This window comes from Ruditapes philippinarum, unplaced genomic scaffold, assembly GCF_026571515.1.
Source record: "Ruditapes philippinarum isolate M1 unplaced genomic scaffold, ASM2657151v2 ctg8196_1_1_1_1, whole genome shotgun sequence".
Taxonomy (NCBI): domain Eukaryota; kingdom Metazoa; phylum Mollusca; class Bivalvia; order Venerida; family Veneridae; genus Ruditapes; species Ruditapes philippinarum.
Genome location: NW_026854688.1, coordinates 215 through 23,213, shown reverse-complemented (window position 1 = coordinate 23,213; position 22,999 = coordinate 215). Strand labels below are relative to the sequence as shown.

Sequence of the window (22,999 nt, the reverse complement as noted above, 5' to 3'; positions counted from 1 at the left end):
TGTTACACCTGTATAGGGTATTTAGCAGTGTTTAGCCCTTTAAATATTTTTAGATGTTAAAAAACCTCTTGTTTTCAATTTTAGTTAAATGGAAAATGCGTTTAGTTATGTAACAGAACCTCAACCGAGAATGCAAGGTAAAGTACACTTTATACGAATGCAAATATTTCATTTTTGGTATCTATTAATGTGGTTTTAAACAGTGTTTCAAGTGAAGGGTGTCCGGATAATATTATTTTCGGACATTACTGTAAGTTAAACTTCGGTTTACATACATAGTATAGGGAATACACATATGCCTTGATTTATGATTGTTTAAATTATGTGAATCTGGCTTAAACACCTATCATCATAATGAACTAATCAATTGTAAACATGTATTTTAAAGCAGAAAATTTCTTTTCATTCAGACCTTGATAATAGCCGTGTTAAGATAAGATAAGATAAGATAAGATAAGATAATCTTTATTTAAAGTCGGTTTCATAAAAACATATAAACATTAGCTATATAAGCTATTTTCCGACAAAACTTATTATCCTATAACAATTCAAACAAACAATCTGTATAAAAGAAAATATATAAAAGTATTAAGAAGATCAATGTACATTTATGAAAGACTCTGTAAAACAGTTAAGATTTATCAGCACATATAAATATGGGTAAGAAAGCATTAAATGATTAAAGCAAATATACATTACAATCAAACATCACATAAAATTACATCATACAAGAGTTCTATTTATGTACACAACCCTAAAATCAGAAAAAGGATTAGAATTTTTTAAAAATTTAAATTTTTAAAATAAATTAAAGTAAATGATTCAATTTTATTTTATTTAAATATAGTTAACCTAATTTCCAGTATGATGCTTGAGCACATATCAGTAGCAGCATCTGATATGTACTCAGTCATGAAACTATGGGTGTAACTAAAACATGTACAAGTATCATAATAATAAAACTTAAAATGTTGAAATGTTTGTGTAACAGATGCTGATCTGAGTTGGCCTAGATAAATTCATGGTCTAAGTTAATTACTTAATTAATTAGAACAAAAATAAAATAAAAGTAGAAATAAAAAGGTAAAAATAGACTTAAAGAAGCTATTGTCCCCTTTATGGGATATATGAAAAGCTGATCAGCAGCTGTCACATATACAAACACTAACATGCACTGACAAATGACTATACAAATATACACACAAGAAGCACATGAAAAGCATTACATGATAAAACAGGTCTTATACAGCATTACTCTATGGCAGACAGAAATACAGGAAAAACAAAAGAAGAAACAAAAGAAGCATGCATATTCATTTGATTCACATTTCAAAACTCAACAAAAAACATAACACTTAGGCACACATAGAACATTTGCATTTGAAGCCACTCCAGGTTTGGATAAGCCTCCGAAATTCACCGTAATCAGTTTCTGTTCTTAGTTCATTCGGGAGGCTATTCCAGACCTGGGTGGCCTCATAGCGAAAGCTTTTCTTACCATAAGTCTCTGTATTTACTCTAGGAACTTCAAGTGTGTTGTTATTTCTAAAAGAGTAATAAGAGGAATTTACTTTAATTAGTTCTTGAACATATTTTGGTGATATATTTTGCAAACATTTAAAAACTTCAATAGCTAATTGTCTTAATCTACTGATATGTAAAGTTGGCATATTAGCTTTACTTAAAAGAAATTCATATGATGAGCTGTAATCCTCAAAAACTATCTTCAATGATCTATGTTGTAACTTTTCAAGTTTTTCAGTATTTTGTTTACTACAAAAATGCCAAACTAAAGGACAATAGTTAAAATTTGAACGAACAAAGGATTTGTAGATTAACAATCTAGTATTTTGATTTAAGAATTTACTCAGTCTAGCAAGAATGTTGATTTGTTTTGCAGCCTTTTTGCAAATGTTAGATACATGTAAGTCAAAATTTAGTAAAGAGTCTATTTCAACACCAAGAAGTTTCACGCTTTTTTCACAGACAATTTCTGTACTATTAAGACAAAAAGAGGTTAATTTACTAGTTGTTTGTTTTCCAATACAAATTGCCTGAAATTTGTCCGGATTGGCTTGCATTAGATTATTATCAAACCATTTTATCATAGATAAACTTTCATTTTCCAGTATAGATTGTAAAGAGTCAATATTGGTATCACAGTAAGATAATGTGTTGTCATCAGCATAATTGTACACAGTGGCTAATTTAATAAAGTAAAAGATGTCGTTAATAAAGATGTTAAAAATAAGAGGCCCTAGAATGGATCCCTGTTGTCACTGAAGATTTCGAGACGTTTCGGCCCCAAGACGTATCGGCCCCAAATTACCCAAGACGTTTCGGCCCCAAACGTTTCGGCCCTTTACCAAATCGGCCCCAGAATAAGTACTGTGTTTGAAACCATTATAATTAATTTTTATATTTATAATAATCATAAATGACAATTTTCATGAAGTGGAACGCCAATTTCCAAGTACCTTGAAAGATTTACGATACGTCTTATATATTTTACGTAAAAGATTAAATCTTTACCAAAACCATCAACGCTTAGATACTTGTTGCATTTAATGTTAACTTCAATGTTTATGTATATCTCATTTATAAATTATAATAAATAGCTACTCGTTATTATTTCCTTGATATTGAAAAATCTAACACATTTAATTATCAGGTAAGGAAAGTTAGTTGTTCATGCACGTGAAAATCGAAATATCCGGTCATGTAATTTTACAATGAAAAGAAAACAGAAGCCATAATATCTATAATTCTTTTGTCACTGTCAACATTGTTTGATTAAACTAATTAATAAATATATAGCAGGTACATTTATGATTTGGTTTCAGTCTTTCAATCACTTTTATAACATCTAGCATCTATCATTATCTAATAACAATAATAATTAAAAATATTATCAGGAGATTATAGCAAACCGTTTTTTAGCTCGACTTTTTTTTTTGAAAAAAAAATAGAGGTATTGCTACAGTCAGGTCGGCGTTGCCGTTGCCGTTGCCGTTGCCGTCCGAAAACTTGTACCTGGATCATAACTTTTTTATTTCTTTGTGTATTGTCTTCATACTTGGCCACAACAACCCTTGGGACAAGACCTTTAAGTAGACCACACTAACCTTGACCTTCATCCATAAATGACCTTGACCTTCAAGGTTAAAAGTCCAATTTTTGCTTGTTCATGCTGTTATTGGCTGTAACTTTGTTATTTTTGAATGGATTGTCTTCAAACTTGAACGTAATAATCTTTAAGGATATCCTTAAAAATAACCAGCCAGACCTTGACCTTCACTCATAAATGACCTTGACTTTGAAGGTCAAATTATTGAAATTTTCATTTTTTTTGGCTTTTATTGGCTGTAAGTTTGTTATTTTTGAATGGATTGTCCTGAAACTTGAACATAATAATCTTCAAAGATTACTGTTAAAGATATACCGGAAGACCTTGACCTTCACACATTAATGACATTGTCTTTGAAGGTCAAATTATTGAAATTTTCATTGTTTTGGCGGTCACTGACTGTAACTTTGCTATTATTGAAGGGATCAACTTCATATTATTAGAGAACATTCTTAAGGACCAGACCTTGTTGTTTATCAAACCCAACTTTGCTTGGGCTCTTAAATGACCTTGACCTTGAAGGTTAAATTACTGAATTTTCTCAGATTTGTGCAGTAAATGACCATATTTAAATATTTATTGGTGTGTGTGTGTCTATATATATATATTTACAACAACAACAACAATAACTAAAATTGTGTCATTGTTTCTATTTATAGAATTGCGTCATTGTTTCTATTTATAGAATTGCGTCATTGTTTCTAAAAAAAAATAGAGGTATTGCTACAGTCAGGTCGGCGTTGCCGTTGCCGTTGCCGTTGCCGTCCGAAAACTTGTACCTGGATCATAACTTTTTTATTTCTTTGTGTATTGTCTTCATACTTGGCCACAACAACCCTTGGGACAAGACCTTTCAGTAGACCACACTAACCTTGACCTTCATCCATAAATGACCTTGACCTTCAAGGTTAAAAGTCCAATTTTTGCTTGTTCATGCTGTTATTGGCTGTAACTTTGTTATTTTTGAATGGATTGTCTTCAAAACTTGAACATAATAATCTTTAAGGATATCCCTTAAAAATAACCAGCCAGACCTTGACCTTCACTCATAAATGACCTTGACTTTGAAGGTCAAATTATTGAAATTTTCATTTTTTTGGCTTTTATTGGCTGTAAGTTTGTTATTTTTGAATGGATTGTCCTGAAACTTGAACATAATAATCTTCAAAGATTACTGTTAAAGATATACCGGAAGACCTTGACCTTCACACATTAATGACATTGTCTTTGAAGGTCAAATTATTGAAATTTTCATTGTTTTGGCGGTCACTGACTGTAACTTTGCTATTATTGAAGGGATCAACTTCATATTATTAGAGAACATTCTTAAGGACCAGACCTTGTTGTTTATCAAACCCAACTTTGCTTGGGCTCTTAAATGACCTTGACCTTGAAGGTTAAATTACTGAATTTTCTCAGATTTGTGCAGTAAATGACCATATTTAAATATTTATTGGTGTGTGTGTGTCTATATATATATATTTACAACAACAACAACAATAACTAAAATTGTGTCATTGTTTCTATTTATAGAATTGCGTCATTGTTTTATTTATAGAATTGCGTCATTGTTTCTATTTAGAGAAATTGGGTCATTGTTTTTTTGGTTTTTTTATAGAAATGCGTCATTGTTTCTATTTTTAGAGATTGCATCATTTTTTCTATTTTTAGAAATTGCATCATAATTTCTATTTTTAGAAATTGCATCATTTTTTTCTATTTTTAGATATTGCGTCATAATTTCTATTTTTAGTATTTTTAGAGATTGCATCATTTTTTCTATTTTTAGAAATTGTGTCATAATTTCTATTTTTAGAAATTGCGTCATAATTTCTATTTTTAGAAATTGCGTCATTGGTGCTATTTTTAGATATTGCGTCATTTTTTCTATTTTTAGAAATTGCGTCATAATTTCTATTTTTAGTATTTTTAGAGATTGCATCATTTTTTCTATTTTTAGAAATTGCGTCATAATTTCTATTTTTAGAAATTGCATCATTGGTGCTATTTTTTAGAAACTGTGTCATAATTTCTATTTTTATAAATTGCGTCGTAATTTCTATTTTTAGAAATTGCGTCATTGGTGCTATTTTTTAGATATTGCATCATTTTTTTCTATTTTTAGAAATTGCGTCATAATTTCTATTTTTAGTATTTTTAGAGATTGCATCATTTTTGCTATTTTTAGAAATTGCGTCATAATTTCTGTTTTTAGAAATTGTGTCATTGTTGCTATTTTTAGAATTTGCGTCATTGTTGCTATTTTTAGAAAATGCGTCATTGTTTCTAATTTTAGAGATTGTGTCATTTTTTCTATTTTTAGAAATTGCGTCATAATTTCTATTTTTAGAAATTGCGTCATAATTTCTATTTTTAGAAATTGCGTCATTGGTGCTATTTTTAGAAATTGCGTCATTTTTTCTATTTTTAGAAATTGCGTCATTGGTGCTATTTTTAGAAATTGCGTCATTTTTTCTATTTTTAGAAATTGCGTCATTTTTTCTATTTTTAGAAATTGCGTCATTGGTGCTATTTTTAGAAATTGCGTCATTTTTTAGAAATTGCGTCATAATTTCTATTTTTAGAAATTGCGTCATAATTTCTATTTTTAGAAATTGCGTCATTGGTGCTATTTTTAGAAATTGCGTCATTTTTTCTACTTTTAGAAATTGCGTCATAATTTCTATTTTTAGATATTGCGTCATAATTTCTATTTTAGTATATCTAGAAATTGCGTCATTTTTTTCTTTTTTTAGAAATTGCTTCATTTTTTCTATTTTTAGAAATTGCGTCAATTTTTCTATTTTTAGAAATTGCATCATTGTTGCTATTTTTAGAAATTGCATCACTTTTTTATTTTTAGAAATTATGTCATTTTTTGTATTTTTAGAAATTGCGTCATTTTTTCTATATTGAAAAATTGCGTCATGTTGCTATTTTAAGAAATTGCGTACTGTTGCTATTTTTAGAAATATGCTTAATGTTTCTATTCATATATATACAAAATATATAAAGAAAACTAATGTGACAAGACAGACAAACTAAATTTATAAAAAGGAAACGTTAATATATGTTCAAACCTTTCTATGTTTGCGTTTAGAAAAAGTAAAAAGTCGAGCGTTGCCCCCGCCCGGCGGTGGCTCTTGTTAAATCTTTTGAAGTTTTAACCTGCCTTTATTGTTTGTTACACCTTTAAAAACATTAACGTATATCTAAATGGTTCAAAATATCAAAAGATAATAAATAATTATTTAAAGAATTAAAGGTTCATAATTGTTTAATTGTAATTAAATCAATTGTTGTAAAATTAATTTAATTAATTGTCTGTACTATATAGTAGGGCCGAAACGTCTCGCGGAGAAGGGCCGAAACGTCCAGGGGCCGATTTTTCTACTGGGGCCGATTTGGTTTGGGGCCGAAACGTCCTGTTTGCTCACTGAATTATGGTGGTTTCGTCAAACTAGGGGTTTGGCAAACTTAATTTATGAAGAGATGCAAAAGTGGTTTCCTCAATCTAATATTATTATTATATAGTAATTAAAGGCAAATAAGACATGGTTCATATTTATATATTATAATAAAAGTGTTTTTATCATGATAAATATTTGTTGTAATTTAATTATGACGCAAATGCCATTAATGAATATAATACAAGTATGTTTATATATTATACTTATTTTGATAATGATTTGTTGGTTAAATGATTAATTAGTCTTGAGAAAAAGAAAATTATTAAAAAAAAATATATATTTGGAATAATTATCCAGATGGCCTTGACAGGAATTTGAATCGGGACTTCAGCATTACAAGGACAACACTCAAACACATTTGCTTAAACGGTAACCTGTAACTACAATGTTGCACTGTATCATGCATCCCACAGTCAAAATATTCAAATATACAAAGCGTGTTTTTGAGAATCACACTTGTATTGCTCACACCCGAAAAATCTCAACTCCTAGTAACTAGTATAAAAAGTTAGAATGAGCCACACAAAAGCTGAAGTGTGTAAGATAAGGTGAGGAAATGAGTCTTTACATAATTTGTACATCTTCTCTAGTCCAACTAATTGAACTATGTGTTGAGATATTGAGTTAATGTGCTATTTTGTGTAAGGACAATATCTCCCCTCCAGAAGCCAGATTCTAACTAAAAACAAACATATCTCAGAATCTAACTTTGGCATGTCCATATATTTTGACTACCTAGTGTCTTTTCTCTTTTGTAGGTCCCACCCATCCATTCAGGATTATCCCTGGTTCTTATAATAGTAAAATATATGGGTAGTTATTTTAATTGCAGGTGGTGACAGTAGGTATAACAGATTGGCACAGGTACAAATGTTTAAAGAGGCAAATCCTGATCTAGAGCTGGAGGCTAAAACTAAGAAAGGTTAGACATGAATTATATTTGTATATTATAATTGTATAAGGTTCTCATTTATTGAAGGGACTCACTCCACTGATGTTTTTTGACATAATGGGACTGGAAGTAATTTTTTAAGGTAAGTGCTCCATTTGATGTAGGTCTAGAATAATAATGTGTGTGCAATTATTGGTGTATTAAGTGACTTTACATTCTCATCATAGCTTCCTTTTTGTTAGCTGTTATGTAATATGTAAACCTGTATCTAGTTTATATTGTCACTTTAGTGCAGTAATAAGTTAACTCCTTATACAATATAATAGGGAATTAAATTTGTTACTGCACTATGGTGAGGAATTATGTATACTATATTTATTCAAGCTCCAACATTTTCAGTTCTACTATACTGAAAATGCTACCGTCTAAAATTAGTGAGATTTTACAAAAATGTAGGTCGACAGATTGAAGAATTATCAATATATAGGAAGAACTATTGTACTCACACCCCCCACCTGCATTAGTGTCACTCTTTTGGTTAAGTTTTTGCATGTAAGTTAGTATTGCCATAAATATGGAAGGGAATGAGTTCAAATTACACACACTTACTTGAGAGCATAATGGGAGGTCACTGTCATTACTCTAACTGTATTGATTTTGACATAATTATGTCCCTTTTTGAACTTAAAAATTCTACATTATCCAGGCTTTATTTTTAACTATTGAGCACTTAGAATAGTTGATCATACTTTGCTACTGACAGCACCTGTTTTTTGAAAATTTTTCTGTTGATTATGAAATGGTAAGTCAAAATGTTAAATAAGAAAATAAAAAATGTATTTTGATATTTTTCAGTGACAGAGAAGTTATCTGAAAGTATGAATATTATAGCCAATGAACCTTCCTTGGCTTTCTTCAGAATACAGGAGCATGTGAGAAAATGTCTTCCACAGTTAGCTGAGACAAAGGTAAACTTGTGACATTCAGATTTTACAAGAGGTGTGGGCAAAGGGTGTGGCCTTTTAAAGCAGCACACCTCCAGATTAATGCTGATTTTTATGAAAAATTTGAAAATTAATTTTAAAGTATAAGATTGTTTGAAGTAACCAAAGGGAAGCAATTTGTACATTATCAATGGCACTTACAATCCACGTTGATTACCAAAAAGAGGTCAAAATATGCAAAAATACAACTTACTGCATTAAAAGGCAGTAGAAAAATATAGATATAAATACTGAAAAACCAGACATTAAATGCACATAACATGTCAATAATTACTTGAAGCTATAATATTTTACTTTTTCTAAAATCTTTGTACATTTTTCTCATGTTTGATTTTATTGAAATATTTTGGCTCATCGGGAGGCATGCAGCTTTAAAATAGCAGATTTTATATATTTCTTGCCAATTCTAAAAATGGTTAATTCAGAAAATTAAAACAGAAATTAATGAGCATGCCCTTGTTTGAAATAAATATTTTGGAATATTTCGAGGGCAATACATGAACATTTACTTAAATAGTATCACATTTCCGCCTTGTCACGTCACGTCTTAGTGCAGTTCAGATAAATACAAAAAAAGGAAATTCCTTGGCCTCCAGAATGTACATGTACATGATTGTATGAGAATAAAGAAATTACCAAAATTTTGATTTGAATATTTATGCAAGTGTAAAATTGGATTAGAATTTAGTAGATATTTTTCCGGTACTTTTCAATTTTGTGTTTTAGACTTGTAATTTTTCTGGTACTTTTCAATTTTGTGTTTTAGACTTGTAATTTTTCTGGTACTTTTCAATTTTGTGTTTTAGACTTGTAATTTTTCTGGTACTTTTCAATTTTGTGTTTAAGACTTGTAATTTTTCTGGTACTTCTCAATTTTGTGTTTTAGACTTGTAATTTTTCTGGTACTTTTTAATTTTGTGTAAGCAGGATGGTTTTACTAAGTAATAATATTTTACATATTATATAATTGCATTCTAACTTTGCTTATATCAGAGTATCACAGAATTTTTAAATGATATGATGTGTGAGGTTTGACAAAAAAAAACTTACAGGGACTGATAAGCGGGTACTAATAGTATGATTGGAATGTTGATGGGTCTACTTAGATGCCCGTTTCTGCCTGAATTAATGCAAGAGAAGACATCTGAGAACTTCCTACATCAGCTAAGCTGGTCAAGACATGACATTTTCTGTGTTAGAATGACATAAAACTGAAAAAAAAAAAAATACAAACAAAATGTAATCTTAGATTAAGTGGTGTGAGACCATGCAGAACGTTTTTACAAAAATCTTAACTGCTAAAAGTTTTTGGTACATTATATGTTAAATGTTGTTCAAGCAGTAAAGATATCTTTCCCTGTATAACTCCTACCATATTGTTTTAGTAACATGTGGTATAATATAAAAAATAGTACATATTTAGTACTTGAGACCTCTTACATGGAGGATTTATTAGTGACCTTGCCTTTGGTCCATTTGATACTTTTTGGCTGACTGATTGGTGACTTTACTGGTTGGAGGCCTTCGGTGCAATCTGACTAAAATTCAGATCTACAACACATGTGTTCTTATTATTTTTATGTAGATCTCAGATGACTACTGTATATGTTTTGCCTTCTTTATATTCGGATTTCCCGAGAAAGCTATATTAAGCCATGCAATCAAACCAGTTTTTACATAGGCATTAGAAGTATCAAAATACCATTATCCATGGGAGTTAAACAAATTGTTGATTTTTTGTTAGAAAACAAAATGTCTTGAGTAATTTTTAACAAATTAATTTGAAATAATAGAGTCCATTTTTATTGGGCAAGATTGTCAGTTTACATGTTGGCTTTATGGACAACATCATGTTTGTTCTTGAAATTGTGAAAATTACCTACTCAGTATTGGTTTTCCCAGGGTTAATAATAAGAAACCAAAATGCTTTCAAAATTATGAAATCTGACCGACAATTGGCTGTGTGAAAGGTAAACGGGAATGATTTAGTATACATGTATGGCCACTGTTAGATCTAAAAGCAGTGCGTTATTTAGAGCTGATTTTAATCAGATTGCCTTCAGTGCTGAGTACTATTTCTTAAATTTTATCATTTTATTAAAATGTAATAAATGTCAGGAAGACATATTTGTTTTCTTCTTCTTTTTTTTATGAATAATAAAATGTACTAATGTAGCATCATCTTTTTCTAGCATGAGGTACAAGATTTACAGCTGAAAGTACAGGGGGCCTCATTCGATGCTGAATACGCTGCAAAGTAAGTTCTAGTATTATAATTAAAGGCCCATTATGCCTTGGGAATGCTTTTATTGTGTCCCCACTTTAGTGGCGGGCATTTAGATTTACCCTTGTCCGTCCGTCCATCCTTCCGTCCGTTCTCTTTTGTGATGCACGTAACTCAAAAAGTATTTGACCTAGAGTCATGAACCTTTACAGGAATGTTGATCAGCATGTGTAGTTGTGCACCGTGGTATTTTCGTGTGGATATTTTTAGTATTTTTAAAGTAATTGCCCTTGACTTAGTAAAATTTTGCAATTTTCAACTTGTGTCGCAGATAACTCAAAAATTATTTGATCTAGAGTCATGAAACTTTACAGGAATGTTGATCAGCATGTGTAGTTGTGCACCGTGGTATTTTCGTGTGGATATTTTTAATATTTTTAAAGTAATTGCCCTTGACTTAGTAAAATTTTGCAATTTTCAACTTGTCTCGCAGTTAACTCAAAAAGTATTTGATCTAGAGTCATGAAACTTTACAGGAATGTTGATCAGCATGTGATGTTGTGCACCTGGGTATTTTCGTCTGGATATTTTTAGTATTTTTAGAGTTATTGCCCTTGACTTAGTAAAATTTTGCATTTTTCAAGTTGTGTCGCATGTAACTCAAAAAGTATTTGACCTAGAGTCATGAAACTTCACAGGAATGTTGATCAGCATGTGTAGTTGTGCACCTGGGTATTTTCGTCTTGATATTTTTAGTATTTTAAGATTTATTGCCCTTGACTTAGTAAAAGTATGCAATTTTCAACTTGTGTCACGTGTAACTCAAAAAGTATTTGACCTAGAGTCATGAAACTTTATAGGAATGTTGATCAGCATGTGTTGTTGTGCACTTGAGTATTTTCGTCTAGATTTATTTAGTATATTTAGAGTTTTTGCCCTTGACTTAGTAAAATTTTGCAATTTTCAACTTGTGTCACATGTAACTCAAAAAGGATTTGACATAGAGTTCTGAAACTTTACATGAATATTGATCAGCATGTGTAGTTGTGCACCTGGGTATTTTCTTCTGGATTTATTTAGTATTTTTAGAGTTATTGCCCTTGACTTGGATTTTTTTTTGCAATTTTCAACTTGTGTCGCATGTAACTCAAAAAGGATTTGACATAGAGTCATTAAACCTTACGGGAAGGTTGCTCAGCATATTTAGGTTTCGCTTGTGGATATTTTTCAGTTTTGATAGATTTATTGCCCTTGACTTACAGTAGTATAAAATTTTCAACTTGTTCATGCATAGCTCAAAAAGTATTTCACTTGTAGGCCTGAAAGTTTACAAGAATGTTGGTCAGCATGTGTACTTATGCACATTGGGGTTTGCTTGTGGATTTATTCAGTATTTGTAAATTTCTTGCCCTTTACTTGGTAAAAGATTTTTCGTTTTGGAAAAATATTTGACCTAGAGTCATAAGATTGACAGAAAAGTGGCACGGTGGGGCACCCGTGTCCTATGGACACATTTCTAGTTGGTTTTTTTTCGAAAGCTTTTAATTTTTTTTATGTCCAGTTTAAATTTTCCAAACAGTAACTCATTGGCCAATTACCTAAGCCATCTTTTTCTTCTTTTGCTTTTTGACAATAAGTACACCTAAAGTGTTTTAGTGTTTTGCATGGAAGTCAACTACTTTGTTCGCATTTGCTACTTTTATAAAGAATAATTTCATATTCAGCCCTACTTTCTTCAGGTGATACGCAACTATCAATGCTCTTAAACCATTAACTAAATGTTATAAAACTCATATTTCCCCTTTTTACATAAGGAAATATTTAATTCGTTTCTGAGCCGTAATGTACCTTTAAGGTCTGGGTCAAAGGCCATAAAGAAACTGACTATGCTTAAACTCCGATATCCCGTATTTGATTGGCCAGAAATCAGCTCAGAATATACACTTACCAATGAAAATCCAGAGATTTCAGACTGAACTCGGAAAAAAGTTTTATAACTCAAAGGTTTGGTTCTGTCTAGAACCTCAAGATTTTTATTGTCCATTATACATTCTGTGCTGGTTTTTGACCCTTCAAATACCTGAGATCCGAAGTTTAGAAAAATTCTTTATAACCTTTGACTCAGGTGTTTCTATCTAATATTTTTGTCAACCAGTTGCTTTCTTTGACCAAGCAGGAGATTACGACTAAACTAAAGTAATTTTAATGCATTGAAACTGAGGAGGCTGTTTATCTATGTTTTGGTATGTTGTTTGTCCGTCTGGTCAGGCAATGTCTCATAATCAAACTTGGGAGTAACATAGCATAAAGACGTGATAAATGTCAGCGTAACCTATAAGTGAACTAGAAATGTGTCCATAGGACACGGGTGCCCCCACCGCGCCACTGTTCTGTCAATCTTATGACTCTAGGTCAAATATTTTTTGAAAACTAAAAATCTTTTACTAAAGTACAGGGCAAGAACTTTACAAATACTGAATAAATCCACAAGCAAACCCCAAGGTGCATAAGTACACATGCTGACCAACATTCTTGAAAACTTTCAGGCCTACAAGTGAAATACTTTTTGAGCTATGCATGAACAAGTTGAAAATTGCAAATTTATACTACTGTAAGTCAAGGGCAATAACTCTAACAAAACTGAAAAAAATCCACATGCAAAATCCCAGGTGCATAGCTTCACAGTGATGTGAATCATTATTCCTGTATTTTAGTGATGTTGATCATTATTCCTGTAAAGTTGGTTGATTCTAACTCAAGCACTCAAGGAACAAATAACAACATAATGAAACAGTTTTTACTAAGTCAAGGGAAATAACTCTACAAATACTGGATAAATCCACAAGCGAAACCCCAGGTGCAAAACTAAATATGCTGAGCAACCTTCCCGTAAGGTTTAATGACTATGTCAAATCCTTTTTGATTTACATGCGACACATGTTGAAAATTGCAAAAAAATTCTAAGTCAAGGGCAATAACTCTCAAAGTACTAAATAAATGCAGACAATAATACCCAGGTGCACAACTACACATGCTGATCAATATTCCTGTAAAGTTTCATGACTCTAGGTCAAATCCTATTTGAGTTACATGCGACACAAGTTGAAAATTGCAAAATTTTACTAAGTCAAGGGCAATAACTCTAAAAATACTAAAAATATCCAGACGAAAATACCCAGGTGCACAACTACAAATGCTGATCAACATTCCTGTAAAGTTTCATGACTCTAGGTCAAATACTTTTTGAGTTACATGCGACACAAGTTGAAAATTGCAAAATTTTACTAAGTCAAGGGCAATAACTCAAAAAATACTAAAAATATCCAGACGAAAATACCCAGGTGCACAACTGCACATGCTGATCAACATTCCTGTAAAGTTTCATGACTCTAGGTCAAATACTTTTTGAGTTACATGCGACACAAGTTGAAAATTGCAAAATTTTACTAAGTCAAGGGCAATAACTCTAAAAATACTAAAAATATCCAGACGAAAATACCCAGGTGCACAACTACACATGCTGATCAACATTCCTGTAAAGTTTCATGACTCTAGGTCAAATACTTTTTGAGTTACGTGTGACACAAAAGTGAACGGACGGACGGATGGATGGACGGAAGGACAAGGGTATATCTAAATGCCCGCCACTAAAGTGGGGGCACAACAACAGAAAAAGTGATATTTGTTTTAACTGAAAACAGGTTTTAATTTGAGATATATGATAAATAGAAAGTTACATGTGTAGATTCATTACAAAGAAAGTAATTTACACATTGCAAACGACTCTTATACTCCACGTAAATTACTAAAAAGGGGTAAAAATATGTGAAAGTAGCCCTTACTGCATTAGTCACTCAGTAGAAATATGGTGATAAATATTTCAAAATCAGCCATAAATTGCACATAACATCTAAATTTTTACTTGAATCTTTTTCCTTTTCTTAGAATCATGGTACATTTTTTCTCAAGGTTGATTTTCGTGAAATATTAAGGCTCATTAGGAGGCATGCAGCTTTTAACCTACACTCATTTTTGTATTTCTATCTCTGAATTTTACAGTGCTGTTCATGAAATGCATAAAAGTTCAAGCCATTTCACAAATATTCAAGACCTACTGAAGAATTCCATGTTTCTAAAACAGCAGATAGACTATGAACAAAACCGAAGGTAAGCTCTGTGCATGTATTGTTAATCTGTACCTGAGTTTCCCCTATATCTGGCCTTTTCCTAGCTGATTTGGGAAAAAGTACCGAAGTCAGTTTTGGAAATTTTGCGCTGTAAAATTGCTTAATTTAGAACTATTTTTGGTACCATTTGAAACTCCTTTCATTCTCTTTTGGCCCACTGTATTTGAATCGTGCAACAATGTATATTCAAACTCACACAAATATCAATTTTATACAATTCGTATATAGAGGATATTTGTTTGTTTTGCATGTAAGATTGAAATATAATTTCACTCAGTGAACACCAGATGCAATATTTTCATGAGTGGCGTAGCCACGAGTGAAAATATAATAGCTGGTGTTCATGAATGAAATATATTTCAATCTTATATGTAAAAGAAATAAATTTTCTTTTTATTTCATGCTTTTAAGTGATTTTAAGTATTTTTTACTGATTTTGCCACGTAACCTCGCATATTCTCCTTTGTGACGTCATCACATCATGACGTCACATCATCAATTTTGAAATATAGTTCTGTTAGATTTCTCTTATTTTGTTACATTTTTAACATGATGTATGGTGACATCAACTTTCTTTTCCTAAAGAAGCAAAATTTACGCATGACAGCATTTATTTCTGCCTATTATTCCATTAAGTTATGATTCTCCTTTCATCTGCATTCAGATATAGTCCGGCTACAGTGAAAATTATATTTTATAAATTTCACTAGTGGTTTATCACAATATAATCATCTGATATATATTACTATAAAACACTGGGAAGCATGAAATAAATACATTTCTTAGCCTACAAAATCATTATTTTTAAGTTTAATTTTTTTTCGTAAAGTTATTTTGCCCATCTGGAGTCATGTCTCTCTAATAATTTTAAATGTTCTGTATTTTTATACATCAGCTTATATATAATGTGGGTTTTTCAGAGAACAGATTAAGAATAATCCTGGCATGTATTCTACCATTTCCTCACCTAATATAAACTTACATGCTGAAGGTGGAGGGTTTGAGCGGCCAGCTACGCCAGTTCACGGCAGGCACAAACATTCTGAAAAACGCAGGGGAAGGGTCCGTCGTGTCATGTCCGAACATATAGAATAAATTCTACTGGTAGTAATAGATGTTGTGATGGTCTTTATTATGTTGTTTCTTTCTATATGAGCCGCGCCATGTGTAACCAACATGGATCCAGCATGGATCCAGACCAGCCTGCGAATGCATGTATCGTGCAGTCTGATTAGGCTCCATGCTATCAGTTTCTCTATTTGTAATAAGGTTTGTAAGCAAACAGCAAGGATCTTGATCAGACTGTGTGGATGAGCAGGCTGGTCTGGGTCCATGCTGGTTGTAAATGTTGGTTTTGTCATGACGCGACTCAATTATACTCTAAGTAGACCTTTACTTGCTGGAACTGAAAGTGTTTTTCTTGCATATCAGATGAGTCTCATGCTATACAATGGCGCCATTTTAGCACATTTTATCGTTTGAACTGCCTTAAAATGGCGTCATTTGCCTTAAAATGGCGTCATTTCGGCGTATCTTAAGACTGAAACCACATGCTTGGGGTGATGTAATTTTGCCGTTTTGAGTGAAGTTGTACTTTCATACGCTGTTGTAAGAAAATATTTGGAATCCATGGAAAATTGTTTGATTGAGGTATTATAAAGAATTAGTAATATAATGGAAACTGGTAGAATATGCAAGAAATGAATATCTAAGATATGTTTGCGGCTCAGATCGGAATATCTGTCCCTCCGGAACCCACAGATTTTCCTTTGCTTTCAGTATAAAGTTAGGCCGGCCTGCACATCCAAGCTGTCATACCGGACTCTTTACTGTTTGTAGCACATTTCTTGTATTTTGATATTAATTTCCCCTAAACTTTAATTGGACATTACCAAATTTAAAGCAAATCAATTAAGCAGTTTCATCAGTTTCAGAATAGGACAGCAGTTAATGTTCTAAAGAAATAATGTGATAGATTTGATTTGGGAAGGATTTTAGTACTTCTGTTTGACTTTGAGTAGCTATATTGAAGGTTTTATGTTCATTATGCAAGCTGTTTAGACATTATGTTATAAAATTATAATTTGTAGTGTTGTGTTCTAAAACAGATTTCTATTTTCAGGAAAATATCATTTATTAGTTATAAGCTCGGCTTCTTGCAATAATAAAGTGAAACTTTTTGTCATTGTCTAATTGGCAACATAAGCATTTATTAATCCTTACCATGCTAAATATCTTAAATAGACTTGTCCATCTTTTTATCTGGCCTAAACCATTCATGATTTTTAGGGAAAATTCAAAATAAGCACTGACTAAATAGTGAAACAGTGCAGGACCACGACCAAACCGGACAAATGTGCTGGTCGATCTTGGTCGGCACTCAGGTGGAATGGATATAGTTTTATATACACCGCTGCTGTCAATATATGACCAAATTTCACTTTTTTCTCTTAAAAAAAAAGCTTGCTGTATTATAAATTTATTATAAATAATTCTTACAGGTTATATGGCCATATATAAATGATTGTTTGCAATATAACCCTCACCTTGTGGCTTCAGGTTATATATTTGCAGACAAACCGTTATATATAGGGCTATATATTAACTTGTCAAAAACCTTTATAACTTATAATGAAATGGAAAATAAAGGTATAACAGAGGTTTCTTGATAACATGAATGAAGACTTTGTTTTGTGACAAAATACTCATCACTTCAAAGCTATTAATATGAGCCGTGCCATGACAAAACCACATAATGGGTTTGCAACCAGCATGGATCCAGACCAGCCTGCGCATCCGTGTAGTCTGATCAGGATCCATGCTGTTTGCTTACCAACCCTATTACAAGTAGAGAAACGGATAGCGAACAGCATTGATCCTGATCAGACTGCGCGGATGCGCAGGCTGGTCTGGATCCATGCTGGTCGCAAACCCATTATGTTGGTTTTGTCGTGACGCGGCTCTTATAAGTATTATTTAAAGGCACATCATGCCTCAGACATCCATACTTCTTAGATTTCTTTTTAGAAAAGTCATAAAGGTAGCAAAAATGTAAACAAAGTAGCATCTTGAATTTTATACAAAATACTTGTCTAAATACTTGTTTAAAATCTAAATCCCCACAACTATACTAAATCTGTATCACTATAACTATGCTAATCGCCAAGGAGCAAAAGATGGCTCGGCTATATGAACAACTTGAAAAATTTCTTTGAAAACTAATATGACAACAACAAAAAAAAAGAAGAAAAAAAAGGTATTTTAGTATTAAAAATGATAGCATTTTCAGGAGCTTCATCGGCCTTTAAAGTAAAACATAATTTGGACAAAAATGTTTGATTTAAAATATAACTCCTCAAGCTGTTTCTTTAAAGAACACTAAATCAATTTAATTTCATCACCATAGTGCAACTGTTACGGAAGAAGTTCTTCCAAATTAGATATGTTTTTATCAGTTATTGCACTAAGGTGACAACTTTTTCTTTCTGAATTATTTCTTTGTTAAAAGAACCTCTTTTATTTTGCTCTATTTCAGTCAAAATGAAAGCTCTAGATCTCCACTTTCGGGAAAGGAAACTCAGCCACATAAAGAAATGGATTCCGTGGTACAGTAGAAAATTTCCTCATTCCAAAAAAACTATTATGCCAACTCTTGTGTGTGTGAGACTGGATATTTATAAAACATAATAACAGGAAAGTTTAAAGCAGCACGCCTCCAGATTCATGCTAATTTTCATGAAACTTTTGAAAATGTGTTTGAGTGCGTAATATAATGAAGTTACCCAAAGGAAGCAATTTACACATTATCAATAGCACTAACAAACCACGCAAAATACAAAAAAGTGGTGAAAATATGCATAAAAGCCTTTACTGCGTTAGTAAAGCAGTAGAAATATAGTTGTAAATACAGAAAAATCAGTCATTAATCACACATAATAATTATGTAAAATATTAATTGAATCTTGAAAGTTTTTATTTTTCTTTACATCTTAGTACATTTTTCTCAAGTTTGATTTTATTGAAATATTTTGACTTATCTGGAGGCATGTAGCTTTAAAGTTCATAGTTGAACCTTTGATGAGAAGTGAGACTGTAAAGAGACAGCAATGAATTTGTAGATAGCCGAATGTGAAATTGTTAATTTTTTATTTGTTAATATTGTATTTTTAGTTTAATTATTTGTTAAAAATAATTTTTCAGTAATTTGAAACAGTTATAATTATAGAATAAGAAGGTTTCATTTAAAAATTATTAAAATTAATGTGATTTTAATTAAGCATAATTTTTAATGTCTGTTTTTTTATTGAAATATTAATGTTCATCTCATGTCAGTGAAATATAAGTCATATCAGAGACTTATATAATAGACCTGTTGTCATACAAGTATTTAAATGAGTGAAATATAAAATTTTGGATTTTGGTTACTGTTGAAAAGCATAGCATTAGGGAGAACACCACGATGGAAAAGATTTTCATGACATCATTAAATTTAGCTTCATTTGGCACTATATTTGCCATCATCTAGGCCTTTTTTCAAAGCTTTTTTTAAATACTATAGAAAACGATGTTAGATAAATGAATTAACAGTATGATTGTATAATAAGTGAATATGCAATATATTTCACTCGGAAACGAATGATTTTATATGTTCACTTGCACTTTTTGAAATTTTCAATATTTTTTTTTAAAGCAATTTTGAAAATATTTGTAATTCTCATACTACATGTTCAACTATCCCTATGAGATGTAAATTATGTTAACTAAATACAACCAATGATAAGCCAAGAAAAAGCCATCTATTTATCTAATAAATTGATTAAGTGTTTAAAGATCCTGTTACTAAATTTTTCATATGGTTTTATATCATATATATAATGCTCAAATTAATACTTATCAATATTGTAAAATTCCAAAAAGCATTATTTGAAAATATTTTACCGAATTTACATTTCATGTAAAATAAAGGGAGGTAAATAGAAATTTATTTTTATTAAAGTCTCAGCCATTTTTTTTTCAAAAAGAAATGAATGCATATCTTTAAATGCTTACCTATAATGTGTATAAACATTTGCAGTATATATTAACATATCCTTGGATGTTTTTAAGTTGTTTTAGAAGAATTACTTTATTCATATATGAAATTTCACTTGTGTTGTACATCCTTAATAACAATATACAGGATCTTTAATAAAGTTGAACATTTCTTTTGCTGCATGCATCAATTTTCATATATATTTACAGGGTTCGTACAGTCTTAAAAAGTGCTTAAAAATTTAAAAAAGTGCTTAAAAGTCCTTGAATTTGATTACTCTCTTGAAAAGTGCTTAAAAAATGCTTAAATTTGCTGAAAATGTGCTTGAAAATGATTGAATGACATAAGTGTCGATAAAAATCAACAGTTAACAAAATAAAAAAAAAAATACAATTAAGTATCAGAATCAATTAAATGTTTGCTCAAAGTAACAGTAAGTGGACAAATTGCAGTTGTTTCGAACTAATCTTTATTTGTTGTGCCCTTTGTAGTTCTTCTATAACATCCTTAAAATTGTGGCCAGAAAATACGTATTCAACAAAAATTGGCGAAAAAACTATCTTTATTAGATTGAAGATTGTTGATTTACGTGCAACAAATGTGCTTGAAAATGGGAAAACGTGCTTAAAAAGTGCTTAAAAAGTCATTGAATTTTGGCATTGGATGTCTGTACGAACCCTGATTTATCTTAATTATTAAGGTAAGGTTTTTATGTTGATTTTTTTTGTATACAACTAGTGCAATAGATTGATATTTATTTCCAAGGAAATATATCACTCAAATTCTTATTTTAATATAAAAATTATGTATGATTCTATTGTTAGTATATGTGTAATGATTTATATGAACATGAATATGAATGTTATTTAAAGTAAAAAAAACAATATAATTAAATATTGCCTGTGTCCCCTTCTTGTGTTTTTGTCTTCCCTTGTTATGTAAACATGTTTATTATCTCCCTTGGTTATTTCACAGAACTAGGTTACAAGTCTATGATTATGTTTATTTTATTTCAATTATGGAAAGATTATTATGGAGGCAGACAAGCCCTTAAGTCAAGCTTACAAAAGATATCTTGTCTTATTAATATTGCAAGAGTTGTTTCCCTTACACTATTTTGCTGGAAAAAAATATATGAGACAGTAGTTTTTAGCGAGACATTTATTCCCGAACCGAAGGCTATAGCAACTGGGTACTTTTGGCTACTGTGGTTTTAGGTCCATTCTGAGTGAAAACCAAAATAAGAAAGATTTGTAAATTAAAAACGAAAACATCGGCCTTTTTGAAATATACAAGAAAGACAACTCTATACGGCAAATGATTCAGTAATAACAGAGTAGTCTCCCTTTTACATGGGCTCTGCCAATTACGTTCTTTTTTTCCTGCAGACGATGTTTTTATGTATCGATAATACAACATGATGTGATGTTTAATTAGACATCTAAGGATTTGTAAATTGATACAAGAAACAACATTTAAAACATCAGTGTTATGTAAGCATGAACAAGAAAGACAACTCTGCATGGTAAACGATACAATAATAACAGCATAGTCTCCCTTTTCATACTGTTTTTCATATACTTTCATACTTTTTTCCTTGCGTATCGATAACACAACATGATGTGATATTAATGAGGAACTATTATAATATGCTTAAAGGATAATAAAGAAACCGAGATTTATTGCAAAAATTATTCATCATCAATGTATACATGTTTTTTTTCCAAATTGAAGCCCTTTCCATTCTTTTTTTTGTACTTGTGTTACTTATGATGTTTTCAGTCTCACTTCTCATTAAAAAGAACAACTAGACCAATATATGACTTTTTATAATGTATGGAGAATACAGTACTATCTGTGAAAAACAAAACCTGTGCACATTTCAGTTGTATTTTTTTTTTAATTTTTCTATGAAATGTTATATAAGCCGCGTCACGACAAAACCAACATAATGGGTTTGCGACCAGGATGGATCCAGACCAGCCAGCGCATTCGCGCAGTCTGATCAGGATCCATGCTGTTCGCTATCAGTTTCTCTACTTGTAATAGAGTTGGTAAGCGGACAGCATGGATCCTGAACAGACTGCGCGGATGCGCAGGCTGGTCTGGATCCATGCTGGTCGCAAAACCATTATGCTGGTTTTGTCGTGACACGGCTCAATTATAATGATAAAACTAAATACTCGTAGAAAATGGGCGTTCCTTAATAAACTCGTAAAAGATCATTAAATAGGACTATCTATTCACGTATAATAGCATTATCACGAGTACAAGCCTATAAAGTATAATAAGAGGACAGCTTCTAAAGCACGCGATAACCAAATTAGCCAAGTTTTTCTATTACAAAAGATGCCATTCTCTCCCGGCTTTATAAGCTTAATAGAACTTCAACAAGTCTAAGATATAGAATATTTGAACCAGTTTTGTGCAAAAACAACAACAAAAAACAACAAAAAAACAACAAGAAACAAGCAAGAAACAAACAGAACAACTTCCCCCCCCCCCTCCCACACCCCCCCCGCCCACACACAATAAAAACAACAACAAAACAACTTTCAAAAACAAAATAATAAGAGGCACTGTTTATTGCAAAAAAGAATAGCAAAAACAGGTATTTTATTTGAAATTACAAATGAAAAATCATTAAAACGTGTATAAATTAGTGCCTGTAGCAATCCCTTTATTTTAATAGGTTCAGAAAAGCAACGCCTGTTTATTTGGAAACTTTATTGTTTAATATGATTCATTATAAAATAACTAAATTCGTGACTTATGGGCAAATTGGGCCGTGTGCTATAATTGTACGCATGATATTATTGTTTTTGGTAATTTACTATGCGCATGTCACACTAATATACACTTTTACTAACATAAACTTAATTGCTTTAATAAGACGGTGAAGTTGATTTAGCTATCTTGTTTTCTGCAATGTTAAACCAGCAGACATTAAGATACTAAAACAGTTACATGTATATGTATCATATTTTGCATAACCATGACCATGCCATCATTGCTTCGAAACACGCCTGATTCAAATGCTTTCAGAAAATAAAATTGTCACCT

The 22,999-nt window shown here is 31.3% G+C and overlaps 1 protein-coding gene across 2 annotated transcripts; it reads left to right on the top strand.

The window, feature by feature from the left end:
- On the top strand, positions 1-20,838 carry LOC132740755 (BLOC-1-related complex subunit 8-like). Of its 2 annotated transcripts, XM_060728726.1 has the most exons (7): positions 1-137; positions 7,430-7,519; positions 8,345-8,457; positions 10,686-10,750; positions 14,777-14,884; positions 15,825-16,008; positions 18,440-20,838. In XM_060728726.1, the coding sequence occupies exons 1-6, from the start codon at positions 89-91 to the stop codon at positions 15,997-15,999; spliced, it is 600 nt and encodes a 199-aa protein (XP_060584709.1). In that variant the 5' UTR covers positions 1-88; the 3' UTR covers positions 16,000-16,008; positions 18,440-20,838. The 2 variants fall into 2 exon arrangements, with proteins under 2 accessions (XP_060584709.1, XP_060584710.1); XM_060728727.1 differs by lacking the exon at positions 15,825-16,008.
- Positions 20,839-22,999: the final 2,161 nt, after the last annotated feature.

Excerpts from the sequence above, each read along its gene's own strand:
- LOC132740755 (XM_060728726.1), top strand. The coding sequence starts at position 89 with ATGGAAAATGCGTTTAGTTATGTAACAGAACCTCAACCGAGAATGCAA. Across the intron at positions 138-7,429 it reads ACCTCAACCGAGAATGCAAG|GTGGTGACAGTAGGTATAAC; the intron begins GTAAAGTACACT and ends TTTTAATTGCAG. Across the intron at positions 7,520-8,344 it reads GGAGGCTAAAACTAAGAAAG|TGACAGAGAAGTTATCTGAA; the intron begins GTTAGACATGAA and ends GATATTTTTCAG.